Raw genomic sequence first — 25,488 nt, forward strand, 5'->3', positions numbered from 1 at the left:
AGTCAGGTGCAAGGATTGGCTGTGAACACTTACCTCCAACCTTTGCCCTCCATGGAGGATCAGCTGTGCAGAGGCAGATGGCGGTGCTCCAAAGTGGTCTGTAGCTGTCCACTGGGTGTGCTGGCCCTGATGTTTGTTGGGCGGTGCAGGCCAAGGTCAGCCTCCCCTTACATTTGTCCCGAGGGCCCCTTCCTGAGCTATAAAACAATCTGAGAAAGCTGTTCCTTGTGCTGAGCTTGGAGATTCCCAGGGAAGCCAAGGTATGAAAGTAATCTGGCTACTGCTAGTGCCAGCCTGGAGCTCACTGAGGCCAGCTGTTGCTTGTTTGATAGAATTTAGGAAGCTGTGAAGCAGAGTTAAGACCAATTATTCATATGGAAAAGCAGCTTGGGTGGGCCATAAGTGGAGTGGGGTGGAGCCTCTGGGGATCTCCAAGGTGGCCAAATAGTGTTAGCCAGATTGATAGAGTCTCAAATATGGAGCCAGCCTACTGGCTCTGTGGCTCCAGGGGATGATGGCTCAGAAAAGGGACAAAGGCCTCTGCTCATCCTGATGCCAGACACTTCAGCCTCTCCCAGTATGTTACTGGTGCCCTTCAAGCTGCCACCCCAGTGCTGGAGCTCAGAAGGAGCGAGTCTGAGTAGGTGAGTCCTTGTTTGGGTTTTTTAAAGAGGAACTGCTTGGTGCTCTAACCGTTTCTTCTACCAACTCAACACTGGGTTTCGCAACCAAAAGTTGTGGGGACTTATCTCCCTGGCACTGGAACCCTGGACTCTGGGGGTCCTAGTGTGGGGCTACCTCACTATTGAGGTAATCCCCCCTGAATTTTTATCTACCACACATGGATGAGAGACAAGGCAGGTCTGCATCTGTGCCCCTCCTACCAGTTTGGATGGATGTGGTTTCTTTAATTCCATAGCTGCCAGACTTCCATTCAGCTCAATTCCTGATGTTTCTCAGTGATATTTGGTCTGTATTTTAGTTTTAATTTTGATGTGTCTGTGGGAAGAGGCAAGCCATGTCTGCTTATGCCACCATCTTGACATATATTTTCAATCATTAAATCACTTCCCCTTTTTAATCCCTTATCGTTACTATAGCCTTAATTTACTTTGCAAAAACCATCAGACTGTAGAAATTGCAGGCATTTCAACTTTGATATGACAATCCATTACCACAATTTTTTAAGTAACTTTTTTTCAGTTTTCCTCTCAGCAAAATGTGGTATATATCGTTGCCAATCTGACTCCTTGAGAAGAGGGAAATTATTTTAACCCCATTATTTTAATTTCAGTGATATTACCTAGACTGGTCAGAACTGTTCCTTATGTTGTTGAACCAGAAAAACATTTGTCAGGTGACGTAAATCATAACTCTATCTTGGCTGGGCACTATTGCCTGCCCACCAAGTAACAGAAACAGTAGGAAACTGTCATTTGTTTAACATTTGACTTGAGAAACAGACTGAAACACATTAAGGAAAAATAGAATTTGTGGCTAAATAATTTTTGAGAGATTAGAGAGAAGATCAGAGTGGATGGCTTTTCATTTAATTTAATTTCTGCTAGTATATTTGTTAGGTATAACAAGCAATACAAAGAAGTTTTAGGACTTGAATCTTGCCTTCTCTGAAGAGGGCAGTGATTTAAAGTGAAGAGTAATTTGTAGCTACCTGGTGTTTGAAGTTTCACTTTCACATCCCGTGTGCTTTTAATCTTCATTTAAATAAGTACTTTTTCATTTTTCTACGTGGTATACATTTCCATTACATGTATTATTATATATTTTATAAGTAATTGGTAATGACAGCATTGTAATATCCCTACCTTACTGCCTTAGAGTTTCAGTTTTCTTGAAGCTGTTCTTTTATTAAATCATGTCTGTTGTACATAGATGATTTCCATAATATGCACTATTGCATCTCATCTTAAAATATATGAAGTATTTTTCTTTGATTAGTTTGGTCTGTGTATGGAAGTACTGATTTAACTTTTTCCCTTTTTTGGCAGGACAACCTTGGGTCTCAGTTTAGCCACATGAGTCTTGCCCGCCAGCCATCTGCAGATGGTTCAGACCCTCATGCTACCATGTTCCAGTCCACTGTTGTTCTTCAGTCCCCGCAGCAGTCTGGTTATATCATGACTGCAGCTCCACCACCACCACTACCACCACCGCCACCGCCACCTCCTCCTCCTCCACCTCCTCCTCCACCGCCCTTACCACCTGGTCAGCCAGTCGCTACTGCTGGCTATTCTGCTTCTGGTCATCCTGTCAGTCAGCCTGTGCTCCAGCAGCAGGGATTTATCCAGCAGCCCTCACCACAGGTACATCATTTATTTTTTTGTCATTTTTTCCCATAGAAGCTTCTTATTTAAGATTAGTTTTAACACTGGAGTGTTTGTTTTTAATTTCACAGGGAAGGAATTTGTGACAATATGTAAGCAAAGCTTGTCATCATTTTCTTTGGAGATTTTTCAAGTGCATACTAGACAACCACATGACAGTTAAGTAGTTAAGCTATGTGATCTTGGAGTTTCCTTCTGACTCTGAGAAGTTTTGGGGTGTTTTTTTTTATAATTAGCTTTAGAGAAACAGTAAAGTAAGTGCACTATAAAATAAAATGCATTTCAAGAAGAAATAGATCCATTTGGGGAGAATTATCAGCTCCAACACTATTGAATTTTCCAGTGCAGGAATATGTTCTCTCTCTCCATTTAGTTAGATCTTCCTTAATTGTTCTCGACAGTATTATGTAGTTTTCATAACTCCTAAGTAGTTAATGTTTTGAAATATTCTGAAGGAGATTTTGTTCAGTTAAAGTTGGCATTCAATATTATATTAGTTTCAGGTATACAGCACAGTGGTTAAACACTTATTTATATAACTTTTACAAAGGGACCTCTCCTGATGAATCTAATCCCTGCCTGACACCATACATAGTTATGATGTTATTGACTATATTCCTTCTGCCTGTTTGTGACTGCCAATTTGTACTTCTTAATCCCTTCACCTTTTTCACCCAGTCCCCCAAACTCCATCCTGTTTTGACGTTTATTTTAATTTTTAGATTCCCCATATAATTAATATCATATAGTATTTGTCTTTCTCTTTCTGACTTACTTCACTTAGCATGATACCCTCTAGATTCATCTACGTTGTTGAAAATGGTAAGATTTCATTCTTTTTATGGCTGAGTAATATTCCATTGTATAAATGTACTATATCTTCTTTATCCAGTCGTCTATTGATGGGACTTAGGTTGCTTCTTTTTCTTGGCTATTGTAAATTATGCTTCAGTGTACAGAGGTATGGATATATCCTTTCAAATTAGTGTTTTGGATTTCTTCAGATAAATAACCAGAGGTGGAATTGCTGGGTCATATGGGAGTTCTATTTTTAATTTTTTGAGGAACCTCCAAAACGTTTTCCATAGTGGGTGCACCAATTTTCAGTCCCACCAACTGTTCACAAAGGTTCCCTTTTTTCCACATCCTTGCCAACACTTGATTGTTGATTTATTGATGATGGCCATCCTCACCAATGTGAGGTGATATCTCATTGTGGTTTTAATTGGCATTTCTCTGATGATTAGTAATGTCGAGATGTTCAGAAGTACGATCTTTTCATATGTCTGTTGGCCTTTTCTGGAGAAATGTCTATTTAGGAACACTGCCCATGTGAAGTTGTACCAGTTTTTCATATATTTTGGATATTAACCCTTTATCAATGTAGCATTAACAAAAATCTTCTCCCATAGAAGCCATGTATTAACTTGAATATAAGTTTTGAAAGTGCATATTCTTCCCTTGTTTCCATGCTTAGGAGAAAGAATTCAGTCTTCAATCACTAATTGTACTATTATCTGTGGGGGGTTTTATCCATGCCCTCTATCAGCTAGATAAAATTTTCTTCTATTCTTAGTTTGCTAAAAGTCTTTACCATGAATGAATATTAAATCTTGGGAAATGTTTTTCTGCATCTATTGAAGTGATTATGTGATTCCTCCTCCCACCCCTTTACTCTATTAACACAGTGATTTTTGAATGCCTTTCATTTCTGGGACATACCCCACTTAGTCATGATATGGTATCTTTTTTTGTGTATCACTGGATTCAGTTTGCTAATATTTTCTTAAGGATTTTCACATGTATGTTAATGCACTGGCCTCAAAATAAGTTGCATATTGTTCCCTTCTTTATCCTAAAGGAGTTTGTGTAGAAATTATGTTATTTATTCTTAATGTTTACTATATTTAATTAATAAGTCGATTTGGATACATAGTTTTTTGCACAAAAGATTTTAAAATTACAGATTCAAAATCCTATTTCTTCCTGGGTCAGATTAGGTAGTTTGTATCAATTTCATTATGTTGTCAAATTTATTGGTATAAGTTACCTATCATATCCCCTTGCTATACTTTCAGTATCTTTAAGATTAGTAGTGATGTCACCTCTGTAATCTCTGATATTGATAATTTCAGTCTTCTCTTTTTTCTTTACTAATTTAACTAGGAATTTATCAATCCTAATGATGTCCTCACAAAAACAAATTAGGGCTTCATTAATTTTATTGTTCATGTTCTGTTTGAACTATTTCTTTTCTCATTATTTTCTTCTATTTATTTTGGGGTTTAATGTACTTTTTTTGTTTTCTAGCTTCTTAAGGTGGAAGCATAGATTATTAATCTAATTCCATGTGGTCAGAGAACCTACTAAGGTTTCGGTGTGGATTTTGGAATCTGTTGAGTCTTATTCTATGTTCCAGCATGTAGTCTCTTGGGGGGTGGTGACCCATATACACTTGAAAAGAATTTGTATTCTATAATTTTAGCAATTTTTGGTTTTTTACATTTGTTTTTTCTTTTTTTATTGAGATAAAGTTCATGTAACATAAAATTAAGCATTTGAAAGAAACAGTTCAGTGACATGCAGTGCATTACAGTGTTTTGCATCCATCACTTCTTGGTTCCAAAACGTTTTTATCACCTCAAAAGAAAGCTCCATACCCATTAAACAGTTGCTACCAATTTTCCCCAACACCCAGCCCCTGGCAACCACCAGTCTGCATTCTCTCTCTATGGATTTACCTATTCTCGATACTTCGTATTAGTGAAATCATGCAATGTGCTACCTTCTATGTATTGCTTCTTTGATTTAATGTTTCAAGGTTAATCCACATTGTAGCATGTATCAGTACTTCATTCTTTTTATGTCTGAATAATATGCCATTGTGTATATATACCACAATTTGTTCGTCTTTTTGACCTAACATGTGGTTACTCATTTCTTTGGGTATACACCTAGTAGAATTGCTGGTTCATATGGTAACTGTTTAACTTTTTGAGGAGCTACCAACTGTTTTCCAAAAGGCCTCTCTTTTAATCAGATTTGTTCGCCTTTTTGTTGTTGAGTTGTGAGAGTTCTTTATATATTTCCGATACTAGACCCTTATCAGATGTCTGATTTGCAGATATGTTTGCCTATTCTGTAGATTGTCTTTTTACTTTCTTGATAATGTATTTAATTCACAAAAGTTTTTTAATTTTGATGAAGACAACTTTATTTTTTTAATTTTGTTGCACATGCTTTTGGTATTATATCTAAGAATCTTTTGCCATCCCTGGTCTGTGTGGCTCCATTGGTTGGAGCATTGTCCCATAACCAAAGGTTTGCAGGTTCAATTCCCAGTCAGGGCAAATACCAAGGTTACAGGTTTTGTCCCTGGTTCAGATGTGTACTATTCTTCATCCAGGCAGATGCCCAGTATGGGCATGTACAGAGGACAACTAATCAATGCATTGATGTTTCTCTTTCTCCCTTCCTCTCTCTCTAAAAATACCATATGGTTTCACTCATATGTGGAATCTAATGAACAAACTGAACTAATGAGCAAAATACAGGGTAGGCTGACAGCTATGGGGGCAGAGGGTTAAGAGGTGAAGGGCTTCAGCAAAAAGGAAAAAGAACTCATGGACATGGACACCACTGTGGTGATTGTAGGGAGTGGGAGTATAAGGGGAATAAATGGTAATGGAAAATATACAATAAAAAATTTAAAAAAGCAATGAAAAAATATTTTTGGATGAGGATACAAAAAAAAATCCATTGCCAAATGCAAGGTCATGATTTATCCCTGTTTTCTTCTCAGGGTGTTACGGTTTGGGCTCCTAAATTTGGTCATTTATCAATTTTGAGTAATTTTTATATGTGGTATGAGGTAAGGGTTCAACTTAATTTTTGTTTTGCATGTGGGTATTTATTTTTTCCATCATCATTTGTTGAAGACCCTGTGGTTTATTTTCCATTGAATAGTCTTAGTTCTCATGTCAAATATTACTTAACCATAAATATAGTTTATTTCTGGACTCTCACTTTTACACTATTCTGTATTTCTATCTTTATGCCAGTACTACACTGTTATTACTGTACCTTGTAGTAAGTTTTAAAATCAGGAAGTGTGAATTCTCCAAGTCTCTTCTTCTTTGTCAAAATTGTTTTGACTATTCAGATCCCTTGTGATTCTATATGAATTAGGGAATTGGCCTTTTCATTTCTTCAGAAGACACCATGGGAATTTTGACAGATTGCATTGAATCTATAGATTGTGTTGCTTGTTATTGCCATCTTAACAATATTGTCTTCATTATTGAACAAAGGATGTCTTTTTAAATTTCTTTTATACTCTGTTTTTGCATTTGTTATTCTTTAAATATCAGTTGAGTCAATGTGGTTGATAATGTCTTTCAGATCTTCTGCATTCTTATGTAATTTTTGTCCAGTTGTAACAATAAATGATAGCGGATTTGTCTATTTCTCCCTTTTTATAGAATTTGAATCTCTATTAAGCAATTTATATTTATTATATCTTCCTGATATGTTGACTCATATCTTTACAAAATGGTTTTCTTGTTCTAATACTGTTCTTTGTATTGGAACCTGTTTTATCTGACTTTAATATAGTGGCTTCAGCAATCATTTCATTAGCATTTAAATGGAATGTCTTTTTACTCCCTCCTATTTGCAACTTTATATTTAAAGTGTCTTTTACATACAGTATAGAGTTGTTGTTTTGTTTTGTTTTAATTTGGTTTTGCTGCTTTACCCAGCCTGATTGGAGTGTCTGGTTGTTATTTTATCTTTTATGTAGGTTTTGACATGATTAGATGCAGGTACACCACATTGTTATTTATTTTCCATTTGTCCTGTCTGTATTTTATTTCTGTCTGCTTCTTTTCCTGCTTTTTGTATAATTTGAACACTTTTAGTGTTTCGTTTTACTTCTTGTATTGCTTTTTATCCACAGCACTTTGAATCTTGTGTTTGTGTAGTTTCTTTAGGGACTACTATATGTATCTTTAGCTTATCACAATCTGCCTAATGTTTTTATGAAACTTTTTAAGTACAATATCCTGGTTATGTTAGCAGAATAATTCTTCTTACCCACTCTCCATTATTATCATATATATTACATACATATACATTATAAACAAAAAATACTATTTTTTGCCTTAAACAGTGATGTCTTTTGTTTATTCAAGAGAAAAGATATTGCTTATTTACATACACACATACAAAAATGTAATAGCTAAGATCTGAAATCAAGATGTACCTGTTGATTGCTGAAATCTCCGAGAAAAAGGATCACATCTGTATTGTGTCTAGTGTTTCAAAGACAGAAGAATATTACAGTAAATATAGGGGATTCTCGGCTTAGAACTGATCTAGCAATTCTTTGCTAGGCTGGTTTCCAGATGAAATGGGCACTCTAAGATCTCCATAGATCTCTGTCTTTTAGTAGTAACCCAGTCAGAGAGCCGAGCCTGAGAGAGCCCATAGACTGAATCAAGTTAACTGCTATATACTTCCACATCACTGGATTATTTATTCTTCACCCCAAAGTAGATTAGATTACTTTAAGAGAAATTCAAAGCAGATATAAATAGCTCTGGAAGGAAAAAGAAATCAAGATAGTCTTACTGGCTTTCCCCCCCACCTTTATTAAGGTATAATTGACAAAGTTTATATGTTGATGATTTAATTTTCATTAGAAATACAAGAAAAATTAAGGAATGGAAACTGTACAACTGTCTTAAAATGTGGGCATGGATAAAGTGACTTATATGGTGAATGCTGTTCAACGTTTAAATTGAATGAGCCAGCAGTACATGTTTAACCAAGAAAAGTCTCCAAAACAATGTTAACTGCAAGATAAGTTGCATGAAGTTATAATAGAGTGACATAAATATAAATTTTTAAAATCCCCAACAATTTATATATCGATAACAGATACATAGATATATAGATATATAAATAGATAGATAGATAGATAGATAAAATAGACATTTAAAAACATTTGTAGGAATATTATACAAGGTCTGTCCGGAAAAATCCAACCATTAATATAATGAAAACAGTTTGCCCAATATAGATGTAACCTGTCAGGCAAAGAGAGTGAGTGGACTGGAATGCGCATGTGTGAATAATGGCAACTTCACTGTACTAGTCATTGAGGGCAGTAGATGCCGTTGAGTGAGCATGTGTACTATGTGCCCATCACATTCAAAATGACTGGGCGAGTAGAGTAACAAATCTGCATCAAATTTTGCATTAAGTTTGAGCATCTTTGCAAAAACTATCCAGATGATTCAGAAGGCCATGTCTGTGAACAACCAGTGATTGGCAGCTTTATCACAGCTGCCAATCATGAGACATGATGCCCACTTATGCATCATGTCTCATACAGAGTTTTTTGGTGAAACATCTAATCACCCAGGTGATTCAGCCCCTCTACAGCCCAGATTTGGTGCCCTGAGACTTCTGGCTTTTTCCAAAACTAAAATCACCTTTGAAAGGGAAGAGATTTCAGACCTTCAGTGAGATGCAGGAAAATACCACGGCAACTGATGGTGATTGGGAAAGCCATATAAGGTTCCAGAGTGCTTCCTTTGAAGAGGACTAAGGCATTATTGTTCTGTGTACAATGTTTCTTGTATCTTGTATCTTATTCAGTAAATGTCTCTTTCATATTACATGCCTGGATTCCACCTTCTTGACAGACTTTGTATTCTAACTACAGGACAATGGGCTTTTTTGTATAATAAGCCTTCAACTATTTCATTAGTGTTTGGTTTTGTAAAAGAGGAAAATCTGAAACAAATATGGGCAAAAAAATAATATCTACTGACTCTCATTGATGGGCTTATTGTTAAGTATCTTTTGTTATGCATGATGTATGTTTGAAATTTTTTAAAAAATTTTCAATTAGAGCTAAGAGAGTCAGTTTTCAGGTGATAGGTGTTGAAAATAATTATTACTCACTACAGTCTGGTGTGCCTTGCAGAAAAAAATTTTATTGCAAGTAAAATTGATTTTTTTCCCTTCAATTCGTATTCTAGGTGCCAGCCTGTTACTGTGCTCCAGGCCACTATCACTCCAGTCAACCTCAATATCGCCCAGTCCCTTCTGTCCATTACAATTCACATCTAAACCAACCACTGCTACAGCCTGCACAGCACACAGGTGAGCAGTATTTCTGTCATTAATTCTTAGCTCTTGGGTGTTGCTTTTTTTATCTTACTTTATTTCAGTCTTACTGTTAAGATACCTCCATACTCAGTGTATCAATGGTCTCAAATACAAGACATATGTGAATATGCAAACCAGTGATATTAAAAGAGTGGGCAAATCTTAGCACCTACTAGCAAATACCACACTGTCAGGTTTATATGCCAAACGGTTAGGAGCCATGATGAAAAGATTGTACCAGCCTGAGCAGCATGTTAAACAGCTTCCTGGTGCTTTTTGCCATTGTAGTCGAGGCCTTCTTTTCACCCTGGTAATCCATCAGTGATAACAACAAAGGAGAGGCAAGACAAGTTAAAATGTCTCCTGAGCCTAAATTTGATTGAAAACTTCAGTGAAAATTTGTTATCTCAGTATCAGTAGGAATGCCTTTAAAAGGAATGATGTTCTTAAAGATCTGTTTTTGTGTTTTCTTTTCCAGTTTGCTGGTTGTATTGTGAAAGATATTTTTAAACCGAATGCAATCTAATACTGGGTATACCAAAATAATAAAACTCAAAAGATTGTTTTCCTTTTGTCCCTTTCAAATTTTCTTTAAACATTCAATGAAAACAATTGATCTCAAGGCACAAAACTATCTTATTTTACTGAATTCATTTCTTTCAGTGCTTCCCATCTAGATGTATATGTCTACTCTAGATGTTTAATAAAGTATGTTTCTCTGCATTTCATAACTCCAGGTGTTGAAGTAAAATTTTTATTGGTTTCTTTTTGGACCTTATTAGCTGCTTGTCACCCTAGAGGCGCTCAATCTGTGTCAGTGTAACTCCCCAAGGCCGCATAATCCTCTACCTCCACGTAGGCAGTTTGTTGCTCTTGATATTGTGTGGAACTCTTAAGGAGTACTGAAGTTTCAGGAGGAAGACTTTAGCACTGGGCAGTCTGATGAGAAGTATTCTTGCTTCTCATCACTTGTGCAGTCTTCAGTGATCATTGTGACTTAGCAACTTCCTTTACAAGATAAGACTCTTACTTTTCATCCCTGCAAGGGAACTTTCAGGTCCTTAATCTGTTGCTCCTAGGAGTTGTCTTGTACTCAGCATGTAGGTTCTTCCTTTTTGTGTGTTACTGGCCCTGTGTTGTATGTGTGCAGATGTTCTTCTAAAAGATTTTGAGTATAAGGATCGGTCCTCCTGGCCATCTTAGAATTTGCCCTCTGTCTCAAATATGACTCTTTAGTGTCAGGTTTTCCTGAAGTTTAATAATATATCCACTTATAATGTAAACTAGTATATGCTATAATTTTGAAGGGCATCAAAAGTTCTTTATACATAGAAGCATTGGTTCTGACACTGCTCATTAGCTTTAATACATTACTGTTTTATCTTATAGAAATTGTGAGTTTTCCTACAATCTCGGTCACTCAACCTCAGTGACTGACTTTTCATATTGTTTTTAGTATTGATTTTTTCTCTCAAAATTATAATATAGATTATAGCTAATACCATGATGATAAAAAATTATCTTCACATTCCCCACTCAAGTACCTTGTGTGTGACTAATTAATGTAGTTCATTAATACACCCTATTAATTAGGTAGTCAAAGTCCTTTGTTCTGTATTTGTGTGAGCTTATTAATTTTGTTCTTTTTATGACTAAATTTTTGTCAAATTGCCTACAAAATTAAAACTTGTAGTTAAAGGTTGGACCAGTGTGATTGTGCAAATGTATCCCTGAAAAAAAAGGACACTTCTAATTGAAGGCCAAAATATGTGTGTGACAGATAGCATATGTTTATCATCAGTCATATTTTAATTTGGGTTTTTTTCCTAATGCTAGTTATGATCAGAAGGAAGAAAGCAATAAGTTAGACTGGATCTGGGTAATACAGGCACAGAGAGAGAATATGTCTGAATGAGTAGTTTTTGACATTGTGTTTGACTCATAGAGTCAGTCATAATGTAATACTTTATAACTATAGTTGTTTCTTCCCATTATTTTTATGTAGAATCCTCTTAACTTATAACTTAAGTTAGTTGAGTCTCATTTAGTTTGAAGAAAAAAAGTAAAATAAATCCTCAAATCATCCTTGTCTGAAAGAGAAGGAAATTTTGTTATGCTAATAAGTACAATAGAAATTTCCCTTGAGAGAAAAGGTCAGTAGTGCCAGTGCCAAGTATTGTGTTGGTAACTATATTGAACCTTTTTATAGAATTTATAGTACTTGAGTATTTTAAAAAATTATCTAAAGACTTTTGAAGTTAGCTCATAGTTATTTTTTATGTCAAAGCTTACAGAAAATGTGCATTTATGTTTGTGGATGTCCTAATAGAAAAGTAAAATGCACTGAGGAATGAATAGGCTGTGTTTTGTGTGTTTGTTTTTATTGACTTGGGGGCAAGAGTAAGAGGAAAAGAGTATGATTTTATTTTTCTACTTATTTATGCATTCATTGGTTGATTCTTGTATGTGCCCTGACTGAGGTTTGAACTTACAGCCTTGGCGCTTCAGGACACGAACCAACTGGGCTACCCAGCCAGGGTGGCAGTTTTTTGTTTCTGATGCTTTTCACCGATTTATACCAATTTCTGTCTGAGTTATTTACATCTTTATTGTAAAAAATCAGACTTGCACCCCAGCTGGTGTGGCTCAGTGAATTGAGTGCCAGCCTGCAAACCGAAAGGTTGCCAGTTTGATTCCCAGTCAAGGTACTTACCTGGGTTTCAGGCCAGCTCCGCAGTAGGGGGCACACAAGAGGCAACCTATTGACGTGTCTCTCACACATTGGTGTTTCTCTCCCACTTTTTCTCCCTCCCTTCTCAACTCTCTAAAAATAAGTAAATCTTTTTCTAAAAAATTTTGAAAATAAATAAATAATCTGACTTTCTGGATTTCTTTTTCATACTTTTCCCTTATATTTCCCTACATTCTACCATCCTAATCTGATTAAAATTAGAAATAGTCACATCTTACATGTATTTTCTTCAAACAACTTTTAGTTACTGACATTTTCTTTTTTTTTCTTTCTTTTTTTCTTTTTCTTTCTTTTTTCTTTTTTTTTTTTTTTTGCATAAAATGGTGAAATTAATTCAACCAAATAATGAAAGTATTGATAGATTCAGAACAATTTTTCTACGGAGGCACGGATAAATAATTTTTAAATGTTTGTATATAACTCTAAAAAGTTTTTGCCATAAATTTAGCAAACCCAATTGAAGCAAGTATTCTGAGACCAGATAGGGTATGGACAGTAAAATACAGGATTTTCTTCCCCCCACCCTTTTTGGGGAAAGAGAAAAAGGATGAAATGCTTTGCTCTTTTATCAAGTGTGTGCTAGAGGACCACAATAGTTAATCGGTCTCCTTGATAACCTCTAGTCTATTATGGGAAATGAATATACACATCTTTTGTTGTGAATGTGAAACTATCATGGTCATTAATAACAAGGTAGAGTCAACCTCTCTCACAAAAGCAGAAGAAATTCTGGCTACATAAGGCTTTTCGGACAATGTAGTGTATAATGTGAAAGAAAACAAAATAGGAGTCAAATCCTGACAGCCCCTTATTTGTTATTAACTGGTTTTAGGTGTATCACTTAAAGCCTCCGGGTTTCAATTTACTAATTTTCCAAGTAAGGGAGTTTTACTCTATTGTCTGTTGAAATTTCTCTGTACCCTAAAATTCCATGATTCTGTGTCTATCATATGTGCCATTTCTAGTTCAGGAAGGTGGGACTATCTGAGAATTGGTTTGCAATAGTGACTTACTGTCAAGAACTGGAGTCATATAAGCAACAGTTTCAAAAGATCTGGTTACTTGCCAGTTGGAGTAGTAAGGATTTGTTATCCTAACTCTTTGTCATAAAATTTACAGCTCGGAGACTATAAAGTATACTAAATGTAAGGAGCTTGGTATTCTCAAATTTATACCAATTTGTGCAGGTAGTGATTATAGCAAAGATTTTAGGCTTATAAGGCCCTGGCTGTTTTCTATGTAGCTGCTTTCATTCCTATGACTCTTTTGAAAAGTTTGCAGCTTCACCATATGTTTAATATTTTGCAATAATTGGCCTTGTTCCTGAGCTGTTGGATTCGGGGCCGTAGCACTGTCTGAGAGGTTTACATTTCTCACAGTGAACCGGTCTCTTTTTCAGCTGCTTCCTGGCTTCTTTTTACTCAGGTTTCTACTGCTCTTTTTTTTCCCTTTCTTCCATTTTCTTTTCTTTCTTTTTTTTATGCTGTATTAAGGTATTAATATTTGCTTATATTTTCCATCAGTTGTAATGCCTGTTAATCATGCATCATACTCAGCAATAGGGATTTGAATATAAATGACAACCTTGGCTTAATATAATTTACCTTTTAAAAATTTGTGAAAGCTATTGCTTTAATTTCTCTTCCAAAGCAGATTTGGATGGCAGATTCAGTTTGGTTTGGAGGTTTTAAAAGTTTAATGTCTTAATTATGCAAAACTTATTAGCAAAAGTCAAATACATATCTCTTTCTATTGCTGCATAACTTTTTAGAATTGTTATGCATTAACGTATGCCATCAAATAAGACATCTAAAAGCATTTGAAGCTACCTGGGCTCTGACCAGTGATATAATTTCTTTTTTTTTTTTCTAAATGCTGATATTGTATGCATGTGTGGGAAGCAAAATGGCTGTAAAACTAAACATAGTTTTACAATTGGTTGATAAATTCAAAGAATATCAGTACATTATGTCTTCAGTCTCAGCTTTTCAAATAACTCAGAACCATGTGTTTGCAAACTGATTAAGTTTTGTAACCAGCAGACTATGATAGGGTCCTGATGAACCACACTGTGGGAGGAACATGTTAGGATAAACACTCTGTAAGATGCACAGAATATTGGCAGCATTGCAAGGTACAAATTTAAAGTAACTAGGATATAAAAGGCCCTGCTGGGTAAAGAGGGGAGTGTTTATTGATAAAGGATTTAGGTATGTCAAATAGGGACTCTGGGAGCAAAGTCATTTTCCTTACTGACAACTTATGGTGGGAGTAATAGGAATTTTATATTTATATTACTAGGTTGGTAGCCCTGGCTGTTGTTTTTTCATTGATTCTGTGATCATTTCATAGTATTGTATGACCAGCACAGATTCAGATATTATTTAATACCTACAAATGCACCTATTTCCCTTTTCCCTTCTCCATTAACCTGCCGCCACTGAAATCCGGAGCCAAATGTGTCTGGTAAGTACCCATAGATTTTCTTGAGTTGTATAGACTCTTCTTAGGACCGTCATTTAAATAGCTGTGAGCTATAATCTATGTGGCTGTTCTAATTAGATTTGTTTTTTTGTGTTTGTATATATGTTTAGTTCAGGCACAGTGGTAAGAGACCAGTGGGTGATAGAGGAGATAGAATAGTGACAGTGTGCTGGCAACTGTGTCTTCTTCCGCATTCACCTAAAGGGCCAATTAAATTTGCCTGCTCACTGAAATAGTACCACAGACATAAGATAGACCAGCATTAAATGCTTGAAGTTTTGATAGTATGGAAATAGTTCTTCTAAATTGTCTTATAAATACCTGCTTACCAATAAATTTAAAGTTGGCAAAATGGTTTCTCAAAAAACTGCCCTCACAGTGCTTCAGTTATAAAAGCTTAGTCTGGAAAAAAATGAATAATGAAAGTTAATAAACCTTAGTTTTATGGCTGTTCTGGCTAAGCAATTCTTAATTCTTTTTATCTTTCTAATGATATCTAATCCATATTAATAATGCTTTCCTTTAACACAAATGCTAGTTCAGGTCACCTATATAAATAAAGCTAGCCTGTCATAGCCTGAGCAATACTTCCTGTGGAACACTCTATATCCTTGCTTTCTTCTCTTTGAAGTGAAAGAGAGTTAAAAATAGCATATTCTTTGGGACCCTCCAGGAAAGTGTCTAAGCCATCAATTTATACTGTCCTAGTTCTCTTAGTTTACAGAATCGATTGTGCTTTCCTTTGAAAGTGCTGGCAGAAATGAGATGATATTGCAACAGTGCAGTCCTTTAATAAAGGAGAATGGCAGTGTTAAATAACATCTATATTGAGGTCTGGATGTTTATTCTGTTTGATATCACTTAAATTGGCATTGCTTGCTTGACAAAAACAGATGTTTTCCTGCAATATTGACACAAATTTCTATTTTTAAAAAAATTCTATTTTCCTCTAACTTCTTGGTTAAATCCAGATATACCATAGGAAGGATTTTTTTTTAATTCTGATATACTAAAACACACTTTTTATTGGAAAAAGAATAATTTAGGTAGTAGCCAAGTTGGTTATATATTGAGTATCAGAATATTGGGAATACTCTTGTGGTATATTTTAAATGTAATGATACTTTTCATTCTCTGGGAATCTACTCCATTCCTAATCTTCAACCTTCTCCCTCTTTTCCAGATCATTGGGTTTTTTCCTCATACTTAACAGTATGCAAACTATGCTTTTGAAACTATTAGGACTATGTTCCTTCCCTTCTTTTGTCTGAATGATTAGATAATGAACCTGAACTACCCTGCCACTTCTTTGAGATGTAAATTTTATTACGGAGGTGTGCATAAAATAAGCCATGTCATTAATTAGATGATCTTTTATTTTATGTTGTTAATAAATTATTTTGTCTTACAAAGACAATTAGTAAGGTTCTTCTTGTATTTAATTGGATTAGTAAAAATGGTGTTGTGGTTGTTTTGTTTTTAGTGCTTTTTAACTGTTGTTTCTAGTTTCCTGGTGATTATAGTAACTTTAACCAATATAGAGCCCATGGTCGACATTTGAAAAAGTCTAGTAATCTTATTGCAGCTTTTAACACCGTGCTCTTTAGAAAATATGCTCCAGAATTGCATACTTTTTAACTACTTCCTGGGTTATTGTTAGTTTGTTGTAATTATTGCAATGAATAAACATCTCATTTCACTGCTGGAAAAACAGTTTAGGTACCTGTTTGCCTCCTGGGGTACCAATTATAAAAAGCATCAAATATTAAATGATGCCCCCCCCCCAACTGTGACAGCCTTAGAAAGATTCCTCAAGCTCTGACAATTTTCTGCTCAGTGTGGGTCCAACCTGGTGGGTTTTTTTGTCTTGAATGCAAATAAACAAGTTTTATTTCTCACAGTTCTAGAAGCTGAGACTTTCTAGATCAAGACACCAGCAGATTCAGTTTCTAGTGAGAAACCGTTTCCTGTTTTATATACTTTTCACTGTTTTCACATGGCTTTCCTGTTTTATATACTTTTCACTGTTTTCATATGGCTTAGGGATCTCTCTGTGGTCTCTTCCCTAAGAACACTAATCCTATTCATGAGAGTTCTTCCCTCATGCCCTAATCACCTCATGACCTAATCAACAGAGGAATTTTGAAGAAACATTAACATTCAGTCCATTGCAGAGATGTCTGGAGTAGAAAGGGATAAGTGCTTCATAGAACACATCCTAACCTCCGAAAAGATTTAATACAACTGTTTCCAAAACTCTCTCACCTCTAACCACACCTAAGCAGTCTGAACTAGATCCTGCACAATAGACGAGAATGCAAAAATCTTCCCCTCTGTTGATCAGTTGCTTCAGAAATTAACAATCCAATATCAAGTATGCCAAGACCCAAATCTTCATTTTCCACATACAAATTTCAGTAGCACTTAGATAGAAAATACTAAAGAATTCAATAGGTCAACTACAGTAATTATCTTGAGGTTACATCTTTTTTTTTCTTTGCTTTTAAAAAACACATTTATTTTCTCTTTATAAAAGTAATACATACCATTACAACTGGAAGATACAAGAAAGTAGAATTTACTTTATTACCCATAATCCTACCTCCTCAAATACACTACATTAATATTTTTCCTGCAAATTTTTCTATTTGTACCATTAAAAAATTTTTTTACAATGGTAAAATCTGACTTTCTGGCAAAGCAACTCAAGTTGTGGAGAAAAAAGCCAAACTTAGGAAATTCCACTAGAAAAATCTTCTGTCAGCTCATGTGGAATAGGACAACAGGTTATACATTTTGAGCAAAGGCAGCCTTTGAGATGAAATAGCAAAGATGAAACCCAAAGAGGAATCTTGGTGATTGAAATGATAATAATTAGACTGACAGGCACAGACCAAGGGGTGTGGAATCTGAGAAAGTCACCATTTGAGCTTCCTCTTCTCATTCCTAGTTGTTTTATACACATGTGAAATCTAATTATAATTAGTCAAGGAAGTGTAACCTTGAGATATAGAGGTCACAAACCATGCATCTTGAGAGTAGTGGGCAAAATAAGTGAAGGAGAGTCCCTCCCAGGGAGAGAACTTTATTGGCTGATCATATAGGAACAATTAAATACCTGGTCTTTCTTATCCTCCTAAGTTCATACAGCTACCATCTGGACTAACTGTTCAGCAGTCTTTCACTCTGATTCCTAATTTGCATAACAATGCTGGTTCTCACAAATAATCTTTAATTCAGATTTTTAAAGTTTCCTTGTTGGTTATGTACAATAACTCTCTTTCTGTAATTAAATTTATCTTGAGAGTTAGGTATGTTAAACTGCAGTGAAAGTATTCATTGATCAGAATTCTCAGAAAATGGAAAGAGGCCAGGTATTCAATGTTCTGCTTATTTGAACAGTATTACTAGAATATTCTTTCTACTTCAACAGTTGTCCCTTAGAAAAGTAAAATTTAGAATCAGACTGCTGTGTAAAATCCTAGCTATAGGATTTATCAGGTGGTGACCTTGTACAAGGTATGAATTGCTCTGTGTTTTTGTTTTCTTCATCTGCAAAACGGGGATAACGATTGTACCTGTTTTGTGAGGTGGTAAACATTGAATGAGTTAGCATGTGTAAAGTGTTCAGGACAGTGCCTAAAACATAGTAAATGTCATGTAAATGTTAGCTACTAATATTACCTTGTCATACCATCAAAGAAATGAAAATTATGTAGTGTTCTAAACTAAAAATGCATAGGAATTGTTTGGCTAAATTGGTGTTTGGGCTGAATTCCAGAGTGGACATAACAAACTAACATAGTTCTAAAATGTTAGTCTTTTGTCTCGTGACCCATTCCTTTAAAGTGCAGTAGAGAGATAGGATCAGTTGAGTGGTTTTCTCATCCTTTGATTGTTAACTTGAGATCTAAATATGTTCTAAGAAAATGTGCTTGATTACTTCTTTCACATAACCCTGTAAAAGCTCTGTTAATCACCTGTGGGAACATTACATGGAAAAAGGTTTTGAAAGAGCATGCGTCTATGAGCCCATTTCTGTAAATAATGTAAGTGGGTATGTGTATTGCTATCTATGCATAGAAAGTAAGGTTACCTGTAAATGATTATTTTTATAAAAAAATTTTTTCAATGTTGTTTTTCACTTTTTTGTATTTTTCATATTTTCTTCCATGAAAAAAATGTCCTATTTTATGATCAGGTAAAGCTTTTTTAAGGTTTTTTTCTTTTTTATTTTGTTTTACTTTTTTTCCATCATCATTTATCTCCCTATATACCCTTTTCTACCTCCATCTACCTCCCCTTCCACAATATTTTTTAAGGTTTTTAATGGCCTTTTTTTTCTCCAGTAATGTTCAAATAAAACCTGCATTTAGAGCTTTGCATGTCATAAACTAAAACAGTTCTGTGTTTTTCCTTATCAGGTAAACACTTTGAGGTTAATTACATAAAATCTGTGACTCAGCTGCTATGTAAGATTCAAGGGGAGTCTTAATGAGTGAACCATGAATTCTGGACTGAAGTGATCTGTATTCATGGGACTCAGCTTCATCATAGTAAAAGGCAATTAAATATGTTTAACTTTATTATAAATATGTTACCTTACAACTTAACTTTACCTTTGATATCAGAAGCTGTTCACTAAATATAGACAGTAACAAACTAGCCATTCTCAGTCATCCTGTCAACACATAGTAAGTTCCTGGTTTTGTATAGAATTATACACATATATATATACACACATATATGTGTGTGTGTGTGTGTGTATACCACACACACATGTGTGTGGTGTACATATATGTGTATATGTATATACATATGTGTATATGTGTGTGTATATATGTATAATTCTATACATATAATTCTATAATAATTCTATAATTCTATGTGTATATGTGTGTGTGTGTGTGTATCATACACACACAAACTCATAAGGTATGTTTCTGTGTATGTTTTTAATTACATTTATTGGGGGGACATTGGTTAACTGGATCATAATAGGTTTCAAGTGTACATTTTTATGATACATGATCTGTATATTGCATTATGTGCCTACCACCCAAAGTCAGATCATCTTCTTTCACCATGTATTTCCCCCTTCCTCCTCCCTACTTCTCACCTCCTTCTCGCCTCCTTCCCTCTCATAACTATCACAGTGTTGTCTCTGTCTAAGAGTTTCAGTTTTATATCCCACATATAAGTGAAATCATATGGTTCAGTTAGCATTTTCTGACTGACTTATTTTGCTTAGCATATTCTCAAGGTCCACCCATGATGGCAGTATTTCATCTTATGGCTGAGTACCATTTCATAGTATATAAGGGTAGGCCCCCTCTAATAGTATAGGCTTCCCCTGGTAGGTGAGTATCCTAGGAACCCACGTGTGTTAGTGTACCAGTTGGTGGTGTTGTAAGAGGCTGAAATATATTTTACTGGTTATGCTATTATAGTTGTCCCATTTTTTTTCTCCCCTTTATCCCCCTCTGCCTTGCACGCTCCCCTCCCTTCAGCATTCCCTACCTTAGTTCATGTCCATGGGTTGTACATATAAGTTCTTGGGCTTCTCCATTTCGTATACTATTTATAACCTCCCGCTGTCTATTTTGTACCTACCAGTTATGCTTCTTATTCCCTGTACCTTTACCCCATTCTCCCTCCTCCCCTTCTCCACTGATAACCTTCCACATGATCTCCATTTCTGTGATTCTGTTCCTGTTCTAGTTATTTGCTTAGTTTGTTTTTGTTTTTGTTTTTTAGGTTCAGTCGTTGATGGTTGTGAGTTTGTTGTTATTTTACTGTTCATTTTTTTATCTTCCTTTTCTTAGATAAGTTTCTTTAACATTTCATATAATAAGAGCTGGGTGATGATGAACTCTTTCAACTTGACCTTATCTGGGAAGCATGTTATCTGCCCTTCCATTTTAAGTGGAAGCTTTGCTGAACAGAGTAATCTTGGATATAGGTACTTGCCTTTCATGACCTCAAAAACTTCTTTCCAGCCCCTTCTTGCCTATAAGGTTTCTTTTGAGAAATCAGCTGATAGTCTTACAGTAACTCCTTTGTAGGTAACTGTCTCCTTTTCTCTTGCTGCTTTTAAGATTCTCTCCTTACCTTAAATCTTGGGTAACTTAATTATGATGTGTCTTGGTCCTTCCTCCTTGGATCCAACTTTTTTGGGCCTCTCTGAGCATCCTGGACTTCCATGTCTGTTTCCTTTACCATATTGGGGAAGTTTTCCTTCATTATTTGTTCAAATAAGTTTTCAGTTTCTTGCTGTGCCTCTTCTCCTTCTGGCACCACTGTGATTTGGATGTTGGAATGTTTAAAGTTGTGCCAGGGGTTCCTAAGCCTCTCCTCATTTTTTGAATTCTTGTTTCCTCACTCTGTTCCAGTTGAATATTTATTCCTTCCTTCTGGTCCAAATCCTTGATCTGAGTCCCAGTTTTCTTCCCTTCACTATTGGTTCCCTGTATAGTTTGCTTTATTTCACTTTGCATAGCCTTCACTTCTTCCTTTACTTTGTGGCAGTACTCAGTCATTTCTGTGAGCATCCTGATTACCGGTGTTTTGGACTCTGCATCTGATAGGTTGTCTAGGTCCTTGTCACTTAGCTCTTTTTCTAGAGTATTGATCTGTCTTTCATTTGGGCCATTTTTCTTCTTCTCAAGGCACCTGTTACATTGTAAGGGGCAGAGCCTTAGGTTTTCACCAGGGTAGGCCAACCCACTTCTCTGCATTGTGGCTCTGTATGTGGGGGAGAGGTAAGAGAGGGAACATTGTTGCTTGTCTGGCTCTCCCCATGCTTTCAGTCACTTCCCCCACTACCTGCAAGTGAATTGGGCCCTTCTGTTGCTGATTCTCGGGTGGGTGGGTTTGTGTACATTCTAGGACCCTGTGGGTCTCTCCAACAGACTCTCTATGAGGCTGGGAGTTTCTCCTGCCACTGCAACCCCCAGAGGTTTTTACTGCCAGAGGTTTTGAGACTATTTCCCTGTACTGGAACCCTGGGTTGCTCAGTCTCTCTCTCTCCCCAGGTGTACTTCCCAGTTTATCCTCACACAAATGTGGGGCTGACTGGTCCATCAGCAGTCACAACACCTGCCTGGTCTGCTGCGTTGCCAGTCATCTTCTTTGTCCCTGCTGTCTGGATGAATGTTTCTTCATTATTCCTTGGTTGTCAGACTTCATACCGTTTGATTTTCTGGCTGTACTGTTGTTTTTTGTTTTTGTTTTTGTTTTTTTGTAAATTTGTTGTCCTTCTTTTGGTTGTGCAGGAAGCAAAGCATATCTCCCTATGCCTCCATCTTGGCTGGAAGTCCTTCACTAAATTTTTTTTGAAAACTTTTTAACACATTTGCCCATTTCATAATGGGTGATTTTTGAGGACACCTGCCCAGACCACACTAAGTATTCAGAAGTTTTTGACCAAAGATGGCATGATCCCTGTGCCACACCCTGCCTAATCACCCAGTCTCACCCCAAAGCAACTTTTTTTTTGTTTTCCCAGATCAAAAAAGCCCTAAAAGGGAACAGTTTTGCCAATGTGGAAGAGATGAAACAAAAAATGGCAGAGGTACTAAAAGTCATCAAAATCGATGAGTTGAAAAACTGTTTTGAGCAGTGGAAAAAACGTCTTGATAGGTATATTACATTAAATGGAGAATACTTCAAAGGTAATTGAAGTTTTAACATGTCCAAAAGCACTGGCTGTTGTTGCTCAGTGGATTGAATGCCAGCCTGCAAATCAAGAGGCCACTATTTCAATTCCCCGCCAGGACACATGCTTGGGCCGCGGGCCAGGTCCCCAGTTGGGGGTGTGCAGGAGACAACCAACGTCATTTCTCTCCCTTTCTCATTCCCTTACCATTTCTCTAAAAATAAATCTTTTTTTAAAATATATAAATGTGTATGAATAAATACACTCTTTTTTATAAATAAATTTCAAGTTTCTTTTGGGTCCCTCCTCATATATGTACCACATCTTCTTCATCCAGCCTTCTGACCACTATGAATAATGCTGCAGTGAGCATAATGGTGCCCATATCTTTGCAAACAAACGTTTTCAAGTTTTTCAGGAAGATATCCACAATAGGGATTGCTGGGTCATATGGTAACGCTGTTCTTAAGTTTTTGAGGAGCCATTCAGATTATTTTCCATAGTGGCCCTACCATTGTACATTCCCAGCAGCAGTGATTGAGGGTTCCTTTTTCTCACAACCTCTCCAATACTTGTTATTTCCTGTCTTGTTGATAACAGCCATTCTAACAGGTATGAGACATAATCTCATTGCAGTTTTGATTTGCATTTCCCTAATAGCTAAGGAAGTTGAATATCTTTCATATATCTGTTGACTATTGGTATGTCTTCTTGGGAAAGGTGTCTGTTCAGGTCCTCTGCCCATTTTTTAGTTGGATTGTTTATTTTTTGGGTGTTTAGTTGTATGAGTTCTTTATATATTTTGGATATTAACCCCTTATTAGAGCTGTTATTTGCAAATATCTCCCATTCAGTTGATTGTCTTTTTGTTTTGTTTTCACTTTGTTTTGCTGTGCAGAAGATTTTTAGTTTGATACAGCCCCATTTATTTTTGCCTTTACTTTCCTTGCCTTTGGGATCAAATTCATAAAATGTTGTTTGTTTGTTTGTTTGTTTGTTTGTTTGTTTGTTTGTTTTTGACCCAATCTGCTACGCTGTTCCTCTTTATTGGTGAATTCAACCAAGTTACATTTAGAGTAATTATTGATGTATAAGGATTTTCTATAGCCATTTTATCTTTTGTTTTGTGGTTACTGTGTGCCTCCATTGGTTCTTTTGCTTTGTGTTTCTATTGTTTTTTGTTTAGTGGTATTCCATACTTTCCTCTGCTTTCTCTTTTTTTTAAGCCATGTGTGTCAGTTTTGGGTTTTTGTGTTTGGTTATCATTGGGTTTATGAAAAAGAAACAGTATATATAGTAGTTCCTTTTCTTTTGAATGCATCTAATCTCCATCCACCTTTGCAAATGCATATCTTTACCCTCTCCGCTTTTATGTTTCTGTCATCACAGATTACCCCTATTTATGCTCTAAGTTTGTCAGTGATCCTACTTTTAGTTTTGTTACCTTTTCTTTTTTGTTTCAGGTAGAATAACCCCCTGGAGTATTTCTTGCAGTGGAGGTTCTCTGGTGATAAATTCCCTCAGCATCTGTATGTCTGGAGAAGTCTTTATTTTTCCTTAATATTTAAAGGATAACTTCTCTGGATGTATTATTCTTGGCTGGTAATTTTTGTTTTTCAGTAGTTTAAATATTTGGTTCCATTCTCTTCTGGCTTACAGAGTTCCTGCTAAGAAGTCCAATGATAACCTAATGGGCTTCCCTTTATAAGTTACTTTCTTCTTTTCCCTGGCTGCCTTGAGATTTCTTTCTTTGTCATTAATTTTTGACAGTTTTAGTACAATGTGCCTTGGACAAGGCCTCCTTGGATTGAGGTAGCTAGGTGTTCTGTTTGCTTCTTGGATTAGAGGATCTAATTTTTTAAGGTTTGAGAAATTCTCATCAACTCTTTGTTTGATTGGCTCTCCTTTCCTGTCTCCCTCTTCTTCTGGTATGCCTGTTCTTATATTGTATTTTCTAATGGAGTAAGAAACTTCTCGTAGTATTCTTTTATTTCTTTTTATGCTCAAATCTCTCCTTCCTTCTGCATCACTTCTATCTTTGATATTACTAATCCTTTCCTACATCTGCTCTATTTCCTGTGCTTGCTAGTTCATTCTTGATCTCTTATACTGAATTCTTCATCTCCAGAATTTCTGGTTGGTCCTTTCGTAAAGTTTCGATCTCTTTGGTAAAGTACTTGTTTTGTGTGTTGACTTGTTTTCTGAGTGTATCAAATTGCCTGTCTGTATTTTTTCACATCTCATTGAATATTGCCAGAGCTACAATCTTGAATTCTCTATCATTTATATCACATATTTTCATGTCTTTAAGTTTGTTTTCTGGAAATTCTTTATTCTTTTTCTGAGCTGCCTCACTACCTTGATTATTCATAGTATTTGATTGATTTTTTTATTTCTTCTCTGTCTAGGTATCTGTATGAGTGGCACTTAACCTACCAGATTTATAGAAAGAGGTTTTTCTCTTATTTTTCAGTTGAATCGCTTTTATTGTTTTTTTTTACATAAACCACACTTTGTTCATTTTTATTAAGTTCATAAGTAAATCTTTTCTTAAAATATATTTTACTGATTATGCTATTATAGTTGTCCCATACCCCTCCTCCATTCCCCTCCACCCTGTACACCCTCTCCCACCCACATTCCCCCCTTTAGTTCATGTCCACGTGTCATAAGTTCTTTAGCTTCTACATTTCCCATACTATATTTAACCTCCCCCTGTCTATTTTCTACCTACCATCTGTGCTACTTATTTTCTGTACCTTTTCCCCTCTCTCCTCCTCCCATTCCCTTGTTGCCAACCCTCCATGTGATCTCCATTTCTGTGGTTCTGTTCTTGTTCTAGTTGTTTGCTTAGTTTGTTTTTGTTTTTGTTTTAGGTGTGGTTGTTAATAATTGTGTTTGCTGTCATTTTACTATACATATTTTTTATCTTCTTTTTCTTAGATAAATCCCTTTAACATTTCATAAAATACGGGCTTAGTGATAATGAACTCCTTTAACTTGACCTTATCTGAAAAGCACTTGATCTGCCTTTCCATTCTAAATGAAAGCTTTTCTGGATAGAGCAATCT

General features: G+C 35.8%; 1 protein-coding gene across 7 annotated transcripts in view; it reads left to right on the forward strand.

Moving 5' to 3' along the window:
- R3HDM1 (R3H domain containing 1) overlaps nt 1-25,488 on the forward strand; it is a 217,470-nt gene that overhangs the window by 136,563 nt on the left and 55,419 nt on the right. For all 7 annotated transcript variants that reach the window (XM_045826036.1, XM_045826041.1, XM_045826038.1 and 4 more), the window contains 2 exons: nt 2,010-2,324; nt 9,395-9,518. In XM_045826036.1, the coding sequence (XP_045681992.1) occupies nt 2,010-2,324; nt 9,395-9,518 (439 nt within the window). The remainder of the gene's footprint in view (nt 1-2,009; nt 2,325-9,394; nt 9,519-25,488) is intronic.

The sequence above is a fragment of the Phyllostomus hastatus genome, unplaced genomic scaffold, assembly GCF_019186645.2.
Source record: "Phyllostomus hastatus isolate PE091 unplaced genomic scaffold, TTU_PhHast_1.1 phas_scaffold_60, whole genome shotgun sequence".
Classification (NCBI taxonomy): domain Eukaryota; kingdom Metazoa; phylum Chordata; class Mammalia; order Chiroptera; family Phyllostomidae; genus Phyllostomus; species Phyllostomus hastatus.